Raw genomic sequence first — 12,971 nt, 5'->3', positions numbered from 1 at the left:
TGGTATTCAAGTTGTGCTGCCTGCATGGCTTTCATCATCTCACCACTGCTGTGGCTCAGAAGGGTGGTGAAGGAGCCACGTGATGGTTGATTTTAAGTCCAACAGGAGTCTGAAGCAGAGCCTGCTCCAACAGACATGTTGGCCGAAACACTGCACCTGATTGCACACGTGTGTCAAGAGCATCAAAGTTGCTTGAGCTCCAGCTGCTGTTGGTTAGGTTGATTTGTTGCACGGAGCTTAGACTGCTTTAAACTGATGCTTGTATGTTCTGTTTGCCTCCAGGTATCTCTGTGCAAAACCCTGATTAACCTTGCTTTGGAAGGCCTGTCGTATTACCATACTTATGACAGGTTATTCCTGGGCCTAAGCATTGCAGTAAGTTTTGTGGGATGGACGACTTACGTGATTCTGGTGATTATTAAGACTCACACCAATTTGATTAAGGCTACTCAGGGTAATAATAAGGTAGGTTGGAAATTGGGATTTCTGTTTTCAGCATTATTTGTATGCTGGGTCTCTTTGTGCAGGAGACCAAGCTGTACACCTTCCACTGCCCAATTCTCTTGGCTGCACATGGAAACTGGGAAGCTGTGGAGCTTGATGCTTTCATCCTGCCTGGTGTTACTACTTGGTCCTTTAGAATTAGAATTAGAATCAATAAATCACAATGTGCATTACTGTATTTTCTGAGTTTCTTTCCTACAGCTACACGTTTTACTAAATGCCAATGCAGATGTAATGATTTAAAACTATTAGAGAGTCTATTTCTTTATTACAATTAATGCTAATAATTAATTTCCAGCACTCTGTTAATGATAATAATTTTTTACAATAATACAGACTTTGCACTTCCATTTTGATTTTTGCTTTCTAGTGTAAGGCCCAAAATTTGCATGTAACTTTTCTTCCTGTCCTCTGTGCCAGTGAGTAGTCAGCCTTCAGATTCCAAGTGGTTCCATGATGGCATTTTTTTAAAATTTATAAGTTATTTTAATAGAAAAGTGAACTGTGATTTCACAGATCAGCTTACTCTTTTATTTATAATTTGCAAGAGTAAAGCAGAAGGCATAAAAGCTGAAAGAAACTTTTTTGGACAAGATTGATGGTTTGATTTTTCACAACGTACAAAATCCTAGGAAATTCATTTTTGTTTCAGTCATTTGTCAGTAAAGACATACTTTGAAAAGGTGCACAGGCGAAATGCTAGCATTTCGCTATGGCAGGATTAAAGCCCTAGGAAAAAAATAAACCCTCCCAGACTTCAGAACAAGCTGAATTGTTTAATTTGCTAATATAAATAAGAAGGTACACTCACTTAGCATCTTTACTGCCTTCAGTATGTTACTCTGAGAAAATTTCTATCATGCTATCTTGGTGTTTTAACAACAGGATGAAGTGAGAGAGTCTCGGCCGTTAGTGAAAGTTATCAAACAAAACTGAATTGGAAAATATTCATAAGTGTTGTGCATGACTTAGGATTTCTTTCATCAAATAACTGAGAAGAAATAGTTCAGGATGTTTGATACATGTTAGATATGAATTAAATCATTACAGAAAGTGGACTGAATGTGAATCAATGAAGTTAAACCATGATATTTTCAGTCATAGTAAAATTCTTAATCCTGAAGTAATTTGATACCTACCTCTTTTGAGATTTCCCTGAAGATACGCATTATGCCAGTACAGTGGAAAAAAGAGAATGTTGTGTATAGAATTTTCTCTATGCAGTTTCAGCAACAGACCCTTTTCTGTAGAAGCATATTTTTTTTTATGTTGCTGTATGCTTAGAGAGTCACAGTAAGAGACCAATACTTCTTACATGGAAGTTATTTGGTTTATAGATAATAGTGGAGCTACTTAAAGAATATTGCTGAGAAACTAATCTACCACTGACAGTCTTCTGCAAAGCACAGCCTTATAAAATCTGGTAGCAGCCTTTGAATAATGAAACTTCATATCCTGTATATGTCATCTATAAAAGTTTGTGGCTCCTTGTGCTACTTATGAAAAAACCTTTCTTTTAGAATAGTGTGTTGGTTTTCTTAGCAAGAAGCCTAACCTTTTAATCTGCTTTTAAACATTCAGAGAAAATGCAAATCTGATTTCCATCTTCAGTGCATGACCAATTATTGGATTGTATAATCTTTGCCTCTGTATGAAATAAAACGTTGATTGTGTTTACTCATTCAACAATAAATTATGTTGTGTGCCTATCATAGCTATACATATTCATTTTGCCTACATGACTGCAAATGTGAAGTTTAAAACTAATAAAACAAAATTGCATTAGATCAGCTTTCTGTATAACATTTTTTCCTTAATGGCATATCTTAGCAGAAATTTTATTTTAAAAATCATTTAGAACGTGCATTTGCTGTCAGTTTAGATCAGGGCAGTTTTATATCAGTTACAGTAGGGGAAAACCAAAACCTGCTAACTCATCAATGTGACCTGCTAATTGAGTGTCTTGTCGTCTTCAGCATATTTAACATTGTCACATACCTTCCTAAACAGCTCATTCTAAGAAACAGATCATACAGAAGAAAGTAGTTCCTTAAGCCATTGCCTACGCATTATGCTGGGGGCTGCTGTTACTAAAGCTGCCTTTGCTACCTCAAATTGCAATACTGGAAGATAAAATTCTTTAAAATTGTATGTAATCTTGCCTTAACTCAGTGTCCCTACATAAGGAAAAGTGTTTCATTGGCCTAGTGAAAGGTGAATGGATTGACTGTTTAATGCTCCTCTTTGTACAAGTGGGAGGTTGCTGCTAACTGATGTTTAGTCCCCATCAGCCTCCATGGGCTCTTCAGCAGCCGCCCTGTTTTTGCATCAGGAAAAGTTGGGTTGACTGATGGAGCACCTCCTGCACTGCTGTCCCAGCTTTTGTCTCTGTTTTGTTTGCAGCAAATAGAATTTGAGGCTAGTTTAGTTTAATGTCCAAAGATGGAAAAAACTCTTGTAACTCAGAGGAGTTTAGCTGTGGAAGGCTAGTGGCAAGGTACCTTCAGTAGTTGTCCCTAAATCCTGAAGAGTTTATTTTTTTAATGCTATTATCTTGAACTCAAGAGGTTGTGCTCCAAGGCTCTTTTTAGAACCTAAATTTAAGAGCTGATTTTTTTCCAAGGCAAAGAATTCTGTCTTCCATTGGATTTCAAGCATCTGTTGAACATATGTAACAGTGCATGCATTAGGCTTCCAAGTGCTACAAGTGGACTTTACCTCTGCAGAGCTTACTGCAGAATCTTATGTAGAGAAATATTTGGAATTTCAAATCCTACTGTCAGTGTTTGTATTTTGCTGGAGATAGCATTCAGAGTTGTGTTCATAGTGTTCATAGTCACAAGGCAGCTTGAGCAGCATTTCAGCATAACGTTTGCTTTAGGATGTAACTTGCAAGTGTAACATAGTGTGCTGTTTAAACCGTTTTACTGCCGTTTCAGCAATGTTTGCCAAACTGTTTGTTTTTCAGGAATCTACTGGTCCCTTGTATGGTTTTACATTTGTTGGGATGATAATAGTTTTTTTCCTGTTGATTCAAACAAGCCCTTGGACTTACTATGTGTACTGTCTGTTGCCAGTACCCATATGGTATGCAGTTGTGAGAGAGTGAGTAAAGAATATGTTTTACAAAGAATGACTTATAAAACCAGATCTGTGTTTCCTTTTTGTTGACAATTAAACTATTCCTTGTAAGTTTTGGAGCAGAATAGATACAATTTTATTAGAATTGCTGAAATGTTTTCTGAGGTATTCCAAAGTACTCTGGTTTATATTTCACTTCATGTGTTGAGCAGTTTCCAAACGGATTAATGCAACTGCCAGTTCTAAAGATAGTTTTCCTATTAAGAAACATAAATTCATGTCTTTCCAATATGTTTTCAGTACTCTGGTAACTGAAGCAAATGGGTGTTAAAAACTTGGGAGAATTAAAGCCAGCTGACTGGCTTTGTAAAACGGGGTGGGTTGTTCCCTTTCTTTCAGTTATTTTTAAATAGTGTGATCCTGCAAAGTGTTCAGTATGTGAACTACATTTGCTTTTGAAGAGGATGTGCCAGCCATGTTAAGGGTTGTGCTCTGGTATCAAAACAAACTTGTCTCACTTGTCTCTCCTTTAACTTGACTGAATGCTCCACATCCGAAAAGATTTGTTATTTTCTGATTGCTATTGCTTCCATAATCCACTGGCAATTCTGTAGATACCAGCTAGGTATTATTCAGGGAAAATGAGACCAACTGCAGTTAGATAATGAGCTGCCTCATAAAACACTGGAAGAGCTAACTGGGGATTTTTTTTCTGTCTAAAGCTTGTGAATGTTTCATCAGTTATGACTGACATTAAGCACAGCATAACCAAAAATGTTCATAAACTCAGAGTCAATTTGGATAAAGAGCAATCTGAAGTTTGTCCAAATACTCACAAAGATATGCCAGAAATGGGAGGGAAAAAAACCCGAAAGGTTTTATTGTAGGTTTTATATCAAATTCAACTGGGAAGAAGGCGCCTCAGGCCATCACTCAGGCTGTCTCCTAGCTGCAGGCAGGATCAGTGATACCTTAATCATTTCTTGTGCTCTGAGCCTTCACCCCTGCCTTTCAAAGCTGAAATTCTGTATTATTTCTGTTGTATTAAAATAATCACTGTCTTGTTCCACTGTTTTGAACAGACTTCGTGTTATTCAAGACCCTGCTGCAAATCTCTGGTCACTTCCTATTGGTCAGTCTTTGGGCTTCCTGTTGATTTGTATACTGGGAATTGAACTACTGGTAAGTATTGTATTCATATGTATCAATGGAGTATCTCATTGCTAGCATTTTATCTTTTTGAAGAATTGTAAATTTTATTTAATGTGTGTTGGTTTTCAGTCTGATGTTGGATTTTCTGTTAGGTTTTCAGCTTTTTCTACCGCTCTACACTTACTGTGGGTCTTCTTGTCTTTGCTGGCTGGCCAATGATCACACAGCTGTGGGTTCAAGCAAAGGTACTGCATTTGCTTTGCTTAACAACAACACCAAAAAAACATTTAATAAGGATGTTGCGTTTAAATCTTTTCTGATTCTTGTTCAGTTGTGCACTTACTCTGTTCTCCGTTGTCAGCAGCATGTAGCGAAGCATAGGAATTTAATATGATCTGGATAGATTCCTCATAGGTTAGACAAGCAAGAATGCAGCTTAGGTATCAAAACTGATTTGTCTGACATTGTGACTGACAGCTGACATTCTAGTGTGGTGTTTTTACGCAAGAACAGTTGTAATCCAGAAAGTCTGACAACTTTCTAGATTTTTTTTCTGAAGTTCTCTATCACAGTTGTCAGATATCCTGCTGCTGTCCTTGTTTCAGGATAGCAGAGAGTTAACTATTTTACTGTTGTTAGTGATAAGTAAGAAAAATGATTAGCTTAAAATCAAATGAAATGTGCATTGTTTGTTGAATTGCCAAAATGACAAAAGCGATGACATACACAATCAGTGAAAGTTTTCTACCATTTTAGAAGTATGCTTTTTTTTAATGAATAGAAAAAAAGTAACTGAAAAATGCTTCTCATGTCTTTGTTGTCTGCAGTCAGCTGGCATATATTGTTCCTCAGAGGTAGCTTCCTGTACCATTTTTCACAGGAGCAAACTCCACTTTGGTAGATATGGATTTGAAGTGGCACAGTCTTTAATATGAGACAGTTGTTCCAATTGTTCATTTAAATTCTTACTTCACAGGCTACCTAAAACCTAGAGGTCTGGGAAAGAATTAGCATTTTAATTGAAATAGCAATTTGGATACAAATTTAAAGTCATGCTTTGCAAGAACTTTTGAGATGTAAGTTTGTACTTGCTTATTTAGCCTTTTTTAATTGTATTTGAGTAATCAACAGCATGTCTTAAAGTGGAAGAGGCATATTGTAGCACCAAAAATATCCTTGTTAAGGTCTGTAATCTGACTTGAGGTAGAAAACTTTAAGTGATGTAGCTCTTGCTGACTTCATTGAGAACAAAATACCTGGGATTCTTTCCCCATAGCAGAGTTTCAACAACTAGCTAGATGATTATGGTGGGAAAATCAAAGGGCATTCAGATTCAAAAACTGGGAAATATTACTGTGTTACTAGAGAATTGGCGATTAGTTAGCTGCTGCAAAATTCTGATGAGATCAGTTTTATTGCTTTCTTCCATAAGACTGTTCATCAGACTTCTGGTGACTGCAGTGTGTATGAAGGTCACGCTTTCTCAAAATGCTATTAAGTATAAGGTTAGCTTTAATTCTGATTGTCTTCAGTAGTATTTTGACACTGTGGAAATGAGATTATTTTCTATTAAATTGAAGAGCTGTAATGTGAATGACTTTGTGCCCTTTTTCAGTTCATTTTCTTAATGATAGATACAGGGTGGGGAGATATCTGTTGGGAGGTGCTTGTAGCAGTTGTTAGTTCACTGTACATTTCTTTTCCGTTTAGACAATAGTCTGCCTGTGTGACTTCAAAATATCCCACATTTCTTTCTTTCCTTTAGAGAACAACATTGATCTGGACTCTTCTGTGTGTGCTCCTGGCAGTATTTCCTTTAATGCCTGTTGTAGGAAGAGAACCAAACATTCCTCTGGTGTAAGAATTTCATCTTGTTCTTTAAACTTATCATTTCCCTCTTTGATATTCAAAATTTAGGCTGACTTGATATATGCAAGGAATTACATTATTGAAAGCTGGCTGAGACAGGTATTGAAATTCAGAATTTAAATAACTTGATTATAGAGACCTCAGTTATTCACTAATGTGAATGAGAAGAGACTTTTAATACTCTTGCAGTACTTCAAAGAAAGTCACAGCCATTTGCTCTTTGCATTATTCTGTAATTTCTTGTGGAGGGAAACATTTCTCGTAATACCAAAATCTGCAAATTGTACATGAAAATAAGGGTCGTCGTTAAAGGAGAAGCTTTGCTTGGGTGCAAATGTAGTAAATAGCAGTGATGTGAATAAGAACATTCATTCAGAAGCAATTTACTTTGACAGAATCTTTCTTAATTCCTCCCTCTAATATTGAGTAGTTTGTTTTTGAATAACGTTCTGTAACTAATGAGTTATTCAGGGAAATAGAACAAACAGGGTGACAAGAGTTCTGTCATCTGCTAGTCTTTCACTGTGTGGGCATTCTTTTCTATCTGGATGCAATCCAGTTGGTTAGCCTGAAGGAGTTAGCCTTTTGGTATCCTTCTAGCTACTGCAGAGAGACCTGAATTGACCTAGGCTGCAACAGCTCCTTCTGCTCTCTGACAGAGGATACTGTGCCCCATCAAAACCAGGATATGTAGTGCCTGATCCTCGGTAAAAAAATGGGAAGAGAGCAGCAACATATGATTGCAGTAAAATTTTGAGCCCAGATATTTTCCAAATTATTTACATTCTGCCTCAATATTTTTCACCATAGTTTAAATCTGTCCATTGGAAACCCTTGCTATTTGTGTTGCTTGGGAATGTCAGGAATATTCAAGACAGATTTGCAACAGCCATAACACTTGTTCTTGGTTTTATATACCAATTTTTGCTGGTGCAAACTGAAGTGGTTTTTTTAATTATTCTTTGTAACAGCCTAGAAATTAAAAAGAAATCAAAATGGAATAAAATTATAAATTACCTTCAAGTCTTCCTCCCTGACATTTCTTTACATTCACCTTACCCTAACTATACATCTTCCTATTTATTCTTCTAATGAAACATTCTACCTCTGAAGCAGCTTGTGCTTGTCTGAGTCTTGTCAAGAGAATTTTGAAGTTGAAAAGATTTGAAGTAACAATGAAAAATATATGTATATGTGTTGCTTCGGGATATTGAAGATAAGGAGATGGTGGAAGAAAAGCTACAACAGGATGAAATTAAAGTGCCAGTCAGAAATATGTGCATTTATTAAAGCTGTTCTTGAACAGGGTCACTATAGATCAGCCCAGGGCCTCTTGAGTGCACTAGTAAAATGTGTATGGTGTGAACAGGAAGCTCCTAACTGAACTCAATAGTAAAAAGGAAGTGTATGGGAGATGAAAGCAGAGTCATATGACCAAGGGGGAGTATAGAGCTGCAGTCTGAGTATACTGAATGAGTTTGGAAAGCCAAAGCTGTAGTGAGGAGTGTAAAGTGCAAGCAAGACACCAAAAAAGTATGAAAGGGAAATTTGGGAAAATGTGGCTATGATTCTCAAACAAATACTAAAAATATACAGACTAGGTCAATGGGCAGTCAGATGGATTGTAAAATGGCTGAACTATGAAGTTCAGAGGGTTACAGTCAGTGACATGAGTCCAGCTACAGGCCAGTCAGCAGTGGTGTACCCCAAGCTCTGAGACCAATATTAAGTAAAGACTGATTCAGATTCTTGGCATCAGATTGAATGGTATCCATTTAAAAGGAAGAAATGGCCATGAATTTAGGTACCAAAAAAAAAAAAAAAAAATCCATTTAAACATAAAGAACTTTTTTACAGTGAGAGTCGTCAAACACTGGAACAGATTGCCCAGACAGGTTGTGGAGTTTGAATTGTTGGAAATATTCAACACCCAATTGGGCCATTGCCCTGAGCAACCTGCTGACCATACTTTTGAGTTGAACTGGACTGTTCTCTAGAGGTGCCTTCCAATCTCCATTCTGTGACTGAGAAGCCTGCAATTGTGTTCCTATATTGGGTAGATCATTAAATGAAATCTACCTTTGCAATACAGCTTGAGCAGACTGATTTTATATATGAAATAATTGTACATTTTTATGTCTGAGACAACACCAGGAGTAGAGCAGTCACAAATGGACATTTTGGACAGCAGTCTTTCTGTGCTGAAGCCAAGTGACAAATGGAGGTAATTGAAAATAGCTAAAATTGATGGCTAACAAAGCATGTATGTGATTTTTGGTGATTTTTGCCACAAAGCTTCTGAAAAACACATAGGCGACTCTGGGTTTTGTTTTTCAGGAACTGAATGTTAAAGTTTCTTTAATGTACTTTGTCTTGATAACTGCAACAAATTATTTCCTCTTAATGAAGAACACATCTGTGAAAAAACCTGATTTGGTACTTTTTGGTCACATTTCCAATGTTCTTCTTGTTCTTTTGTTTTTATAGAGTAGCTGCTGGTTTGGTGACACTTTTGATCTCTTGCTTCTCCTTGGCATCTTTTTCTAGAAGTAAAAATAAATACCAAAGTAAAGAAGATCTGAAAGTATATTTTTATCAGGTAACTTGCTACTTTGCAGTAATTCTGAATGTTAGTGTTTTAACCTGGAAATTTTTGCATACTTTGAGAACCTTTTCCTACCAAAGCCACGCTATTCAAGAATGAATTGATTGTTGTTGAGTTTTCCCCTTTACTGTCCTCTTCAAGAGGACCATATGCTCATGATATTCATTTTATATGTCGTAATGCTGTGTTCTCAAAGTTCATACTGTGCATATTTATTTGCTTTGGTACATACAAGTGCATACACATTTTGATATTCTTCTCCAAGAATTTCAGAGTTTATCCTGCCTCCAGTATGTGTATGTAATTCACACTGACTTTTGCATGGATTGTCTGTGTACACTAAGGACAAGCTTGTTGGTTCAAGGATTTCTTTCCATTTTCTGAGTGGGTGTTCCATTTGTTAAATCTTCTTTCAGGTGGAAGATGGCATTTTTCTTGGCAACTTCATGAAATAGGTAGATCTTCTCATAGCAGTTGCTAATTAAGTTCTAGAGAGCTTTTAAGATTTTAATAATGCTTCGAGAATGTCTGCTATTTTCATTAAAAAAAAAAAAAAAACTTCTTACAAGATAATGGTTTTATTTTGGGATTAGTAATGTTTCTTAAAAGCTTTATTGATTATTACTTAAATGGTGGAATTTCCTATTGAGCTAAGCACAGTATTCATTATATTGTTGGGTGTTTTTTTTTAGAAATGGAATTCAGATTTGTTAAGAGGAGAGGCAAGAATATTGAAGTTTTAAAATGCCTTTACCTGAGTGCGCACAAGTTTGTAATATGGAGGTGGTTTCTCTTAATGTTTTGAGCTTTGCTTGGAAAAGAGTTATCAGCTCCTGTCCTGTGTATTTCCAGTACATATATACCCAGCCGTGGACTCTTCTCACTGGAAAGCTTGGAAACAACTGATCTGGATGAGGGAGTGAGAGTGCCACTAGGTTGGCATCTAGCAGCCATCCAAAGTCAACCCACCATGTAACTGCTACAGCATCTCAGCAGGGTGACTGTGGAGAAACTCATAAATAGGGAGGTGGAAACAGATCTGTAGTCAGGGAGTAATACCAGATGCTTCATGAGCCAGCTTCGGAGACAGGAAATTCTGCAAGCCCTGAGATGCTTAATTAGATGACAATGTTTTGCCTGCTTGTTCAGGGAGAAACATCTTTCTTTTTCTCCCAATGTACAAGAGGATCGTAAAGTTCCTCAAATTTCTCCTTAATCAGGGGATATTTTTACAACAGTGACATCTAATTACTACTCTCCATTAGATTTTTATTTCAAAAGCTTTCTTAGGAGTGAAAAATAGGGGATTCCTCATTCACTCCGGATGAAGAAAGGATTGGGAAGAGCATTCAGACTCCAAGAGGGAGAAGAGCATTACAGTGGCATTATGGGTGTTCATCAGTTAAGATCTTGTTTTATGGTTAAAACGTTTGTGATTGCTCTGAACTGTCAAGAATGCAAGTGGAAAATGTTGGTCAGAAGACTGGTGTTTTTGCTAGACAACATTATTCTTTTGCTTTCCCTTTAGTTTTTCTTTTGAGTTGGAGTTTTTGGAAGGAGTGAAGTGGGGAAAATATTCAATTTGGAGTATTTTGAACTCATGGCATCTTCTCATCAGATAATATGTGCCTAGCTTGCAAAAATAGATGTTGATTGGGGCACTGATGTTTGTACGCATGATCAGGTTCCTGCTTTGCATCTGATGAGAGGTTGCTGACGGATAATTTTTATGGCACCCATGTATCTGTTTGTTGGAGGCTGTCACTGAAAGTTATGCTTTCCTCTGATACGTTGTTACCACTTACACTGAAAAATAAGATGGTTGTTTGATTTCTCTCATGAATGAAAGGATAGCTTACTTTGCTACAGTACTTTCTTCTTTGTGTGCTTCCCTCCTGTCAGTCATTGACTGAAGTAGGAGGAAAAACAAAGCATCCTTTCTGTACATGCAGTCATTACAGTGTGCCTTGGGATTCCCTTAGCAACTTTGCTAACCTTTTTTGTAGGTTCAACAATGGAGAAGGAATAGCTGGTGGTCCTAGCTTTTCTTCTAAATTTAGAAATGGGAAAGCACAGCATTATCTAAGCTTTTTGAAGGATCTTTTCCTCTTCAGAAGACAACTTTCTCCTTTCTTGTCCATGTGAGCTTCCTTTTGTATCTGAGAACTAGCCAGTAGTGAAGACACTATAACTGGTAAAGAACAAATTCTGCTCCATTACATTAACTTCTCTCCTGTTGTCAAAAAGAGATGTAAGTAACCAGGGATCCACAGAGTAAGCAAAAAAAAAAAAAAAAAAAAATAGACAGCTTGTTCATAGCTCTCCCCAGTGAAGCAAAGTCCCTCAGATCCAGTCCTGAACTGTGTGTTTTTGTGTTGGTTTTCCCATGGATGGGACAGAATGTACGACTTGGAAATGAATATGAACTGCATACCTGTATGGACTTGAGAGTCCACTTACAGGCAACTCAGTAGTTAACTGTCTTTTGTACCTAGAGATTGTGGATTTCCTACATTGCCTTAGCCTTACCAAAACAAGTTGTCCCAGACAATCAAACATCATGATCAAAAAGTTTTTTTTCAATGAAAGGGTATAAATAAGAAAGTAAATATAAAGGCTTAACTAACTTAATTATGATTACATTTGCCTTTCAGTTACAAAATCTTCAGTTATGTTTAGACCTACATTTGCAGTTTTGATATATGTCACTGTGTCCTGCAGGCAGAAGATACTAATTACTTCCTTACTTTTTCTGAAAATTGTCAAGAGATTTTCAGGTTTTCTTTTCATATTAAAGCAGGAGTAATATTTTGTTTCTGAATTTTCTTCGCTGTGGCAAGGAGAGTGTTGTTTTTTGGTCAGTGCCACTTCTGTCTTAGAGAGGGCTTCTGGAATGGTGAAAATTGAGGTCTTTTTATAATCCATAAGCTGGACTGCTGAAGAATTTACCATGTGACTTAATTTTTTTGCTGGAGTTTATCTCTTTGCCAGCATCTTCTTTCATAGTTGAAGTCCAGTTTTTGTTGCACTGCTGAAAACACTGTTGTTACCACTGGCTGATTTGTTCTGGACCAAACTGTTATTCCTAGGAGACTTCAGCTTCATGTAGGTCCAAGGTGGCAGCTGATTAATTTTCTCCTCTAAATTACTTAAAGCCACAATAGGAATCCACATCCGAACTCTAGAGTTACAGAACAGAAGAAGTCCAACAGACGATTCTGATTCTTACACAGTTCTTTTCATGTATTGCTGTTATGTATGGTGCTTAGGATAGTTGCTGGCAAAGAGGTGCTGATGACACCCTTGATTTCCTATTTCTATCTGAGACCTGCAGATGACCATTTCTCAGAGGTCAGCCCATAAACCGCTCGGGAGTAATCTCTGAATTTCAGAGGAGGTTTAAAGGGGGAAAGAAGACAGGTTCTTAGGTGGAAATCTCTGCTTACACATCCAAGTTGCTTCCATGCTGCTCCACAACCCTGGAGATGGCTTTGAAGACTGAGAGCAGTTTGGATGGTAGCTGAACTGTGAACATAGAAGTCTCTGAAGCAGATACCAGGGCTCTGGGATAAAACTAGCAGAAGTAAATGGAGTTTACTGACATGCTCTGATCATCATGAACCTTAAAAGGCATAAGTTACACTATGGGTGATGACTACAAGTGCAAAGTGACTTCACCAGTGACGAGGAAATTGTAGGGGATTACCAGAACTCATGACACTAAAAGAAGTTGAAAAGATGCATCAAGAGGGAGAGAGAT

At 37.2% G+C, this 12,971-nt stretch overlaps 1 protein-coding gene across 1 annotated transcript in view; it reads left to right on the top strand.

Moving 5' to 3' along the window:
• PIGN (phosphatidylinositol glycan anchor biosynthesis class N) overlaps nucleotides 1–12,971 on the top strand; it is a gene marked incomplete at both ends in the record, with an annotated part of 92,683 nt that overhangs the window by 49,858 nt on the left and 29,854 nt on the right. Inside the window, 6 exon segments of the mRNA XM_079533491.1 lie at nucleotides 283–465; nucleotides 3,473–3,609; nucleotides 4,668–4,767; nucleotides 4,890–4,982; nucleotides 6,503–6,594; nucleotides 9,094–9,205. Of these exon segments, the coding sequence (XP_079389617.1) occupies nucleotides 283–465; nucleotides 3,473–3,609; nucleotides 4,668–4,767; nucleotides 4,890–4,982; nucleotides 6,503–6,594; nucleotides 9,094–9,205 (717 nt within the window).

The sequence above is a fragment of the Tetrao urogallus genome (genome assembly GCF_951394365.1).
Source record: "Tetrao urogallus genome assembly, chromosome: 3".
Classification (NCBI taxonomy): domain Eukaryota; kingdom Metazoa; phylum Chordata; class Aves; order Galliformes; family Phasianidae; genus Tetrao; species Tetrao urogallus.
Note: the sequence above shows the minus strand (reverse complement) of the source record. Positions and strands in the feature narration are given on the sequence as shown.